Source organism: Aotus nancymaae, unplaced genomic scaffold (assembly GCF_030222135.1).
Source record: "Aotus nancymaae isolate 86718 unplaced genomic scaffold, 86718_ANA_hifiasm-v0.15.2.pri h1tg000193l, whole genome shotgun sequence".
NCBI lineage: Eukaryota > Metazoa > Chordata > Mammalia > Primates > Aotidae > Aotus > Aotus nancymaae.
The window spans coordinates 203,407-211,820 of record NW_026988608.1 but is presented as its reverse complement, the minus strand read 5'-3'; the positions used below and the strand labels follow the sequence as shown (position 1 = coordinate 211,820).

Below are 8,414 nucleotides of genomic sequence, written 5' to 3'. Positions count from 1 at the left end.
TCCTGCCTGTGAGGCTCTGCTGGCCTTGGTGCATTGAGCTTGATCTGGAAGGGTGGAGGAGCATCCGGCCAGGGGCATTGCTGGCAGTGTGGATGGGAGGCTGCAGGGTGCTGCCTCCTGTGGCTTAGTGCCCCTGTGCTGGAGAGCAGTGCTTGGTCCAGAGTCCTGCCAGCAGCTTCCAGATCATCACCTTGGCTGGAACCCAGGCCAGCTGGGGAAGGCAGACGCCGGTAGGGCCCGTGGGAGGTGCTGGTCTCGACTTCCGTGTCCACTGAGGCCACAGGCTCAGGTCAGGAGGCTGCAGCCGGCTTGGGTGAGGCTCTCACCAGGGCATGATGAGGGTGAGATCCCAAGGCCACGGGGGGCCAGGGGAAAGCCATGCTACCTTGGACGAGTCGGGTGGCTGGAGAGCTAGGTGATGTGGCCGACCTGAGACCCCTCAGTGCTGAGCCCATGGAGGATGCCCCAGGCTGGCAGGACTGGGAAGCAGGGGTCGGTCTTACACGGAGGTGTCCAGTGCTGGAGGCGAGTCCTTGTCAGGATGCCCGGTTCCTCCCGGAGGCCACTCTGTGTCCCTCGTGCCCTTGGAGATGTTGGGGGCTCAGCCTCTTGCACGGGTGTCCTGTGGGGCGCTGGGCCTCGCTTTTGGGGGCTCAGCCTCTTGCACGGGTGTCCTGTGGGGCGCTGGGCCTCGCTGCTGGCTTCCTGCTCGCTCTGTGGTCTGAGTTGGCTCCTGGCTCCACTGAGCAGACCGTCAGCTGCCGTCCTCCCACGCTGACACCCAGGCCCGTGTCCCGAGGCCTAGAACAGCTGCTTCCGAGGAAGGGGCTGCCTGCAGGGAAATCCCGGAACGGTGCAGCCTGAGCTGTGCCCAGGGAGGGCTCTTCAGCGGGATTGGCAGTTGCTGTGCCCTGAGTACAGGCAGAACCCTGTGATCCCTGAAGGTGAACCTAAAGTTCAGAGGAATTGGAAAGCTCTGGAATGTGTTGGGATTTTTTTCCCCAAAATGGGTCCCGAGGAGAGTAAAGTGACTTGTTTCAAGTTGCTGGAGCAAAGTGGGTCTCAGGGATCTCTGCCTGAGGTGTGGGGAACAAGGCCTGGGCAGCCCCTCTGGGGCAGGGTATGTTCTCCCACGAGGGAGAGAGCCAGGATGGACGTTCCTGGGATGGACACGTTTCCTGCTTGGGAATGTCCCTGCGTTGTGAGAGCCACAGGGTCTTGTCTTGTGGGCAGGTGGTTAGCACCTAGCGTGTTCCCCTCGCCCCCAAATCACCAAGTCCTTCGGTCCATTTCATTGCTGCTTTTGGGGAGGGCCATGGTCCTCAGGGCCTCAGTGGCAAAAGCAGCCCGAGGTCGCCTCCCTGCCATGGGTCACCAGGAACCCTGGGCAGGGGAGGGGAGCAGGGGTGGCTTGGATGCCTGGTCTGGCACCTCCCTTTGGGCGGCTCTGGAGCGTGGCTAGGCGGACCCTCATATCCTGGAGCCGGTGGGGCAGGACGCATGGTCCCCTGGAGGTGGGAGATGGGGGCGGCGTAGGCAGGACGGTGGATGGCGGGTCATAGGGACAGCCTGCAGCTCCCGCGCCACTGGGGCTCAAGGCTGTGGGCAAGGGAGGGAGGGGGAGCCCGGGCCTGAGGACTTGGGAACGCGTGGGCCGGGGACCAGATGGGATCTCCGAGCCCAGCCTGGCCTAGGGCCGCAGCAGCCCCAGGAGGGCGCCGCCCAGCACGAGACAGAGGCGCGGGTCGCGCGTGGGCCCAGCGCCCGAAGTCCACGCCCGGTAGCTGTAGACGCCGGGGCCGGTCCCGTTGCCTCCGGGCACCGCGTCCTCCTCGTCCTCCAGGCCGCGCTCCCCGGGCCCCGCGGCCCTTCTCCAGCCCGAGCCCGTCGCCAGGCCCGCGGCAGCTCCCGCCGCCGCCCCTGCCGCCGCCCCTGCCGCAGCCACGCGCAGGGAGGAGCCCGGGGCACCGTAGCGCGGCGCCGGCCTCACGCGCACCCTCGAGGCCCCGCGCGCGCCCCCGCGGAGTCCTCCCCGGGCGCTGCCTCGCGCCCCTCCCCGGCCGCCCTTGGCCGCGCCGCTGTCGCAGAGGAAGGCGGCTGCCAGCAGCAGAGCCCAGCACGTCGCGGGCGCCCAGTTCATCTTCGTGGGGCAAAACCTGCGAGAAGACAGGGAAAGGGCCCTCAGCGTCCACGAAGAGCGGGTGCCCAGGGCCTGGGGCGGGGGGACCCCAGCATCTTGGAGGACTGCTCGGGCCTGGGGTGGGGCTGGGAGCATCAGGGACTGAGGCCTGGTGGCGGCGCTGGGAAGCGGCGGGTGGGGCGGGACGGTTTTGCGCTGGAAGGTTGTGCACCTGGGTGGGAGCGTCCAGGCCCTGGGGGGGTGCCTGGGGGGGGGGGCCAGGCTTGGGGGCGCCATGCTCCTGGGTTCTGCGCGCGGTGCTGGGGTGGCGGGTAGCACGGGGGGAGGGGAGATGTGTTTGGAGGACGCGGTTGCGGGGACCAGGGGCTGCCTCCGATCAGGTCTGGAGCAGGGACGGGCCGTGCTGGGCCTGGCGCCCACCTTAGGGTCCAGAGCCAGGTGCGGGCCTTGCTGGGGCTGTGGAGGGCGCGCGGCTGCTGACCCTGTGCGGACCCCGCCCCGGCAGGCCGGTACCCCGGGGACGGTCCCTTCCGCGCGCGCCCCGCCCGGTTCAGCAGCTGGCGGGGGCCAGGACCGGGTCGAGTCTCGGGGCCGCCTCCGGGCGCAGCGATTCGGGTGACGGCTGGATCCCTCCCGGCCCCGCACCCGCCCCGGCCTCCCGGCCTTACCCGCCACGGGCCTCGGTCGGAACCTCGCACCGGAGTGAGTATCCGCCCCAGGGGCCGCGGCCGAGCGGGGCGGAGCAGGCGGCGGCGCAGACCCTCAGCCGGAGCGCGGATCCGCGGCGCCTGGGTTTTGCGCGAGGCCTCCGCCCTGGGATTGGGGCGGGCAGTCGCGGAGGCTGGTGGGAGGGGAGAAGGCAGGCTCCGTCCCGGCCCCCCGCCCGCCGCCTCCCATCCTCCGCCCCGGCCCCCTCTGTCTCCCACCTCGCAAGGCCCCTGGCCCCGTCCCGGCCGCCCCCCGCGCCCCCCGCGCCCGGCCCCGCTCCAGCCTCCGCGCTTCCCGCCTCTCCATACCCCCATCCCCACCCGGGCCCATCCACCTGTGCGCCCCGGTGCCCTGGGACGAGGCCCGAGGTCCCGAGAGGAGAGGGCGCCAGTGCCGGCCCCACGCGGCCCCTCCCCAGGCCCGCGCCGCTTCTCCACCGGCTGAAAGCTGCGGGGTCGCCTTGTTTTAGTGCGATGGGGTCGACCCTTGTGATCCCCTAAGGCCCCCCAGCCCCCTCCCGTGGCTTCCGATGCCACCCGGACCCGCGGCGTCTTCCCAGCCCTGGGCGGCGGCGCCTGCGGTGAGTTCCAGCTCCGAGCCTGGCTCGGGGGCAGCGGCCGCCTGGGACCTCTGCTGTCCGTGCGGGGGCGCCCTGCAGACAGGGGATGAATGAGGCAGTAAATAGTCTGTCTTCCAACCTGCCGTATGTTAGAGGGAAACATTGCGGGATAAAAACCAAGCTTATGCTTCTCATTTCTAGCTACTGCGAAGGATCGGACAGAGGCTTAGCTTTTTGGGTGAGATGGACAACAGCGTTTTTAGAGCCTTCGGCGAGAACGTGTGTTTGAAACTGACTGACAGGTGTTCTGGCCCGAGGCGCCGCCCGAGCAGGTCCACCCAGCTTCCCTCCAAGACCTGATGAAAACCACAGAAAATAAATTGACAAGGAGAGCAGGAAGGGCCCCAGGTGCTGCCCATCAGGCCGAAGGAGCTTGGAGGGGAGGGGCCGTGGCCATGGCACGTGGAGGTGGAAGCAGGGGTCCTCATAGGTGTGCACACTCTGGTCGAGCCCCCTCCCTGGTCACACACAGAACAGCCAGCAGTGAGCTGCTTACCCCAAGGAGTCACGGGGGCTTCTGTGCACCCCCTGGTGCTGGAGCTGGCAGTGGACAGCGCTCAGACCTCCCTTAGTTTTGACTCATGGGGAGTGTCTGTGGCCGTTCCCTCCCCTGCCTAGGAGGGGATGTGTGACCTCCCCTCAGGATGGCTGTGCAGCTCCATCCCTCCATCCCTCCCAGCACAGGCCCAGGACTGCCGGCCCAGCGGCTGGGAGGGGCCCCTCACCCTAGACTCTGCGGTGTGAGGCCAGGTGTGCAGCCTCACAGGGAATCTGAGATGGGAGCGGCCAGAGGGGGCAGGACCCAGGGGGAGAAGAGGTCCTGGTGACGCTGGGGACCTGGATCCAGCCTGCCAGAGCTGAGGTTCTGGGGTGAACGCTTCCTTGCGTGGAAGCAGGAAGCAGGAGTCTTTCCGTCACCTGCAGTTAACAGCCCCCAGCCCATGGCTGGTTCCCTACCTCCTAGTTCTAAGGCCCAAATACAGAGAGCTCCCAGGCAGCCCCCCAATGGCTTCATTTTAAGGGATGAATATTTATCGTACATTCGAGGAGAACTGCATCACGTAAAAGAAAGACCAGGCAAAGGAACAAAATAAATGGATCAAGGTATGTGAATGAATCGGAGAAAAACTTAAAAAATACTCTAATCCACAGACTCAGACTGGGTAGATACATTTATATAATAAGAACAAGAAATCGTGAAGATGGAATAAGACAAAAAAGGCAATTTTGAGATTAAAAAATTGTTGCAAAAAAAAGAAAAGCAACAGAAGGATAGAATTGTGTATGTCAGGAAATCTTTCTGGCAACAAGACAGCAAATATGAAAGAAGGGGATACCCCGGGGGATGCGTTTTGGGCTCTAACATCTGACAGCTGTTCTGAGACCACAGAACGGGAGAAGGAAGTGGGAGGTGGTGCTCCGGCTGATTGCATGATTTCGGAGGCCTCCTATCTTTTTTTTTTTTAATTAAAAAAAATTTGTTTAAAAATAGAGACGGGTTTCACCATGTTGGTGAGGCTGGACTCGAACTCCTGACCTCGTGATCCGCCCACCTCGGCCTCCCAAAGTGCTGGAATTACAGGCATGAGCCACCGCGCCCGGCCTGCCTCCTATCTTCACATGCGTAGGATGTATCTAGGGTGCATAAGAGAAGCAGGAGGGAAACATTTAGGCTGTTTTATGTTTGAATAGAGACACGAAAGTTTTAAATAAAGCCATAGCAAAATGAATTCAGCGGCACATCAGAAAGCAAACCGCCATGATCAAGTCAGGTTCAGGGTGGTTTTACGTCATGAGATATGTCAATGTGCTTTACCCATTAGTGAACCAAAGGCGAAAAATACGGTTTTCCACAGAGGAAGACAAAGCATTTGTCTTTTGTGGTGAAACGTGTTGAGAAAACTGGTCTCAGAGGTGAAGTTTTTTCCTTGACAAAGGCTAATCTCAGATGACATATGTAGTGGAGAGCTTTTAAATGTATGTTTAAAAATATGAACCAAGAACAGATTGCCTACTTTCACCACTTCTATTTAAGACAGCGATGGCAGAACTGCCAATGAGAAGAACACAGACACTGAAGGTGCGGGGGCTCCTGCAGCCCTGACGCCTGTTTCTACCACAGGTGCTGCAGCCAGCGGAGGCCAAGGCGTAGGCGCAGCTGGTGACACCTGCAGCCGAGGGTTCCTGGGAGAGCTTCTGTCCCTGCTAAGCTGGGGGTGGGGGTGCGTGCAGAACCCGTGTGCGAAACATTTTCCTGCCTGGACCTGGGGACTTGGTGCCGAGGGGGCTCCTGCCAGCAGAAGACCCCAGGATGCTGGGTCAGCGGCTAAGCGGGTGGGGGCGGGAAGGCCTGTCGTCCCTGGCACAGGGGGCTGCTCTGCGATCTGCCTGCCGGGCGCCCTAACTCTCATCCCTGTATTAAGCAGTTACTCCCTGGACTTGCAGCCACATGTGTACCTTAGACTTAAAAGACGGTAGAATTTCTCTACCAGAACAAGAAATAGCTTTAGAAAATATAAAATAAAAAGCCGTTCATAGCTGGGCATGGTGGCTCACGCCTGTAATCCTAGCACTTTGGGAGGCCGAGGGGGGCAGATCACCTGAGTTTGAGACCAGACTGGCCAACACGGTAAAACCCCATCGCTACTAAAAATACAAAAATTAGACAGTCGTGGTGGCGTGTGCCTGTAGTCCCAGCTATATGGGAGGCTGAGGCACGAGAATCACTTGAACACAGGAGGTGGAGGTTGCTCCACTGCACTCCAGCCTGGGCAACAGAGTGAGATTCCCTGTCCAAAAAAAGAAAGAAAGAAAAAAGAAAAAGCCGTTTGCCACAGCCCACAATGTAGAAGACCTCTATGGAGAACATAAAAAAATTATTAAAGAATATAAAAGAAAATCTGCATAAATGGAGGAGGACCAGGATATTGTGAAGGTGACAGTTCCCTACAGATTTAATGAAATTACAATAAAAACCTTGCCATAATTTTTTTTTTTTTTTTGAGACGGAGTTTCGCTCTTGTTACCCAGGCTGGAGTGCAATGGCGCGATCTCGGCTCACCGCAACCTCCGCCTCCTGGGTTCAGGTAATTCTCCTGCCTCAGCCTCCCGAGTAGCTGGGATTACCCAGCTAATTTTTTGTATTTTTAGTAGAGACGGGGTTTCACCACGTTGACCAGGATGGTCTCGATCTCTTGACCTCGTGATCCGCCCACCTCGGCCTCCCAAAGTGCTGGGATTACAGGCGTGAGCCACTGCGCCCGGCCGGCATAATTTTTAAAAGACTGTTATGAGCGGAACTGTGTCTCCCTCAAATTCATGCATTGAAGTCTTAACCCCCAGTACCTTCGGAGGTGGGTGCATTTGGAACTAGGACCTTACAGAGGTGACTAAGGTTAAGTTAGCTGAGGTAAGCTTGATGTCCTTAACAAGAGGAGCTTAGGACCCAGACACCCCCTGAGGGACTGCCCTGGGAAGACATAGGGAGAATACGGTGTCTACAGTAACACAACAACACAGAACCCAAACGTTTCTGAAGTCTATAGGGAAAAATAAAGACATAAAATAGCTATTAATAAAATAATTTTGAAAAAGAAGATCAAAGAGCAACTCACCGTGTCATGTTAAGACTCTGTAGAAAGCCATAGTAATAAAACAACCCAGTCTTGGCAAGGAATAGACAGAGACCAGCACAAGAGAGCAAGGATAACATTAAGAAACTCGCGTAGGAACCTGTCCATGTCTACAGAATTTTGGTAGAAAACGGGAAACCAAAACAGAACAAAAAGGACATTCTAGAATCAAAAAATACATTTTAAAACACAGAAGATTAGACATGGTTAGAGAGAGAATTAGTAACCTGGAAGGTCAGAAAATATCCAGAAAAAAAAGAGCGTGCAGAATGGGATGTTAGGAGGCAGAGGGTTCAGTATAAAAGGGTCTGACATGCCATGTAATATTAGAACTAATGGAAGAAGAGAAAGAATGAGGTAGATGTAATAATCACTAATGATTTCCAAAAACTGATGAAAGAAATTAAATAATGAATTCTAGAAGCCTTACAGAGTCTCAAGTGCAATAAATACAAAAAGTGGCATACCTAGGTAAGACACCTGTAAACCAACAACTTCCAAAAGCAGGGGAAACTCAAATTACCTACAAAAGAGTAAAAATAAGTCTGGCAGCTTCTCAACAGAAAGAGGGAGTTGGTGGCAAAGAAGAATGTGCTTTGTCAAGTCCCTGTTCCAGCATCACTGAGCTGGCTGTGAAGGGTGGCGAGAAGCTACGAGACGGCAGATTAATAATTGGCACAGATAAAACATAGATACCATGTAAGCACTAAAAGGAAGCTGCTGTGGCTGTATTAATGCCAGACAAAGTAGACTTTATGACTTAAAGGTTGAAGTAAAAGGATTACTAGGGACAAAGAGTAATGTTTCTTAGTGATGAAAGGTTAAATTTACCAAGATGGTAAAACATTTCTAAATCTGTATGCACTTCATGACATAACCTCAAAATACACAGAACAAAAATAGTAAGAAAGGAGATTTACAGTGAAAAATCATTGACAGAAACTTAAAACTCACACATGACATGATGCATCTTTTGAGGATCTCTCTCTCCAAGGACACATGCTGGACACATCACCCTGGGTGGCTGTGAAGAGGGAGGTGAGATTGGAGCATGGAAAACCGTGAACCCGATTGAGGGATGCCTCCCCGCGACCAGTGCTGCAGCCCAATAGAAAGAGACGTGCTCAGTCCACGTCGCAGAGAGACCAGGTAAGGGTTTCTATTCAAGGTCGTCTATTCATTAGACCCATCAAGTTTTCAATAAAAGGACACAAAATGACGTTCTTGTTTCTGAGGAACGGGGCATCTGTGTCTGGTGGTGCTGCCTGGATGTGCCGGAGCCCTTTGCCCGCCTGGCCTCAGGGTCTGCTCTGAG

General features: G+C 57.2%; 1 protein-coding gene across 1 annotated transcript; it reads right to left on the bottom strand.

The window, feature by feature from the left end:
- Positions 1–1,690: 1,690 nt before the first annotated feature.
- On the bottom strand, positions 1,691–2,140 carry SPRN (shadow of prion protein). The gene has a single exon (XM_064371841.1). The coding sequence runs from the start codon at positions 2,138–2,140 to the stop codon at positions 1,691–1,693; it is 450 nt and encodes a 149-aa protein (XP_064227911.1).
- Between the last annotated feature and the right edge of the window lie 6,274 nt (positions 2,141–8,414).

What these genes read in the sequence shown, in the direction of transcription:
- SPRN (XM_064371841.1), bottom strand. Translation starts at nt 2,140, where the DNA reads ATGAACTGGGCGCCCGCGACGTGCTGGGCTCTGCTGCTGGCAGCCGCC.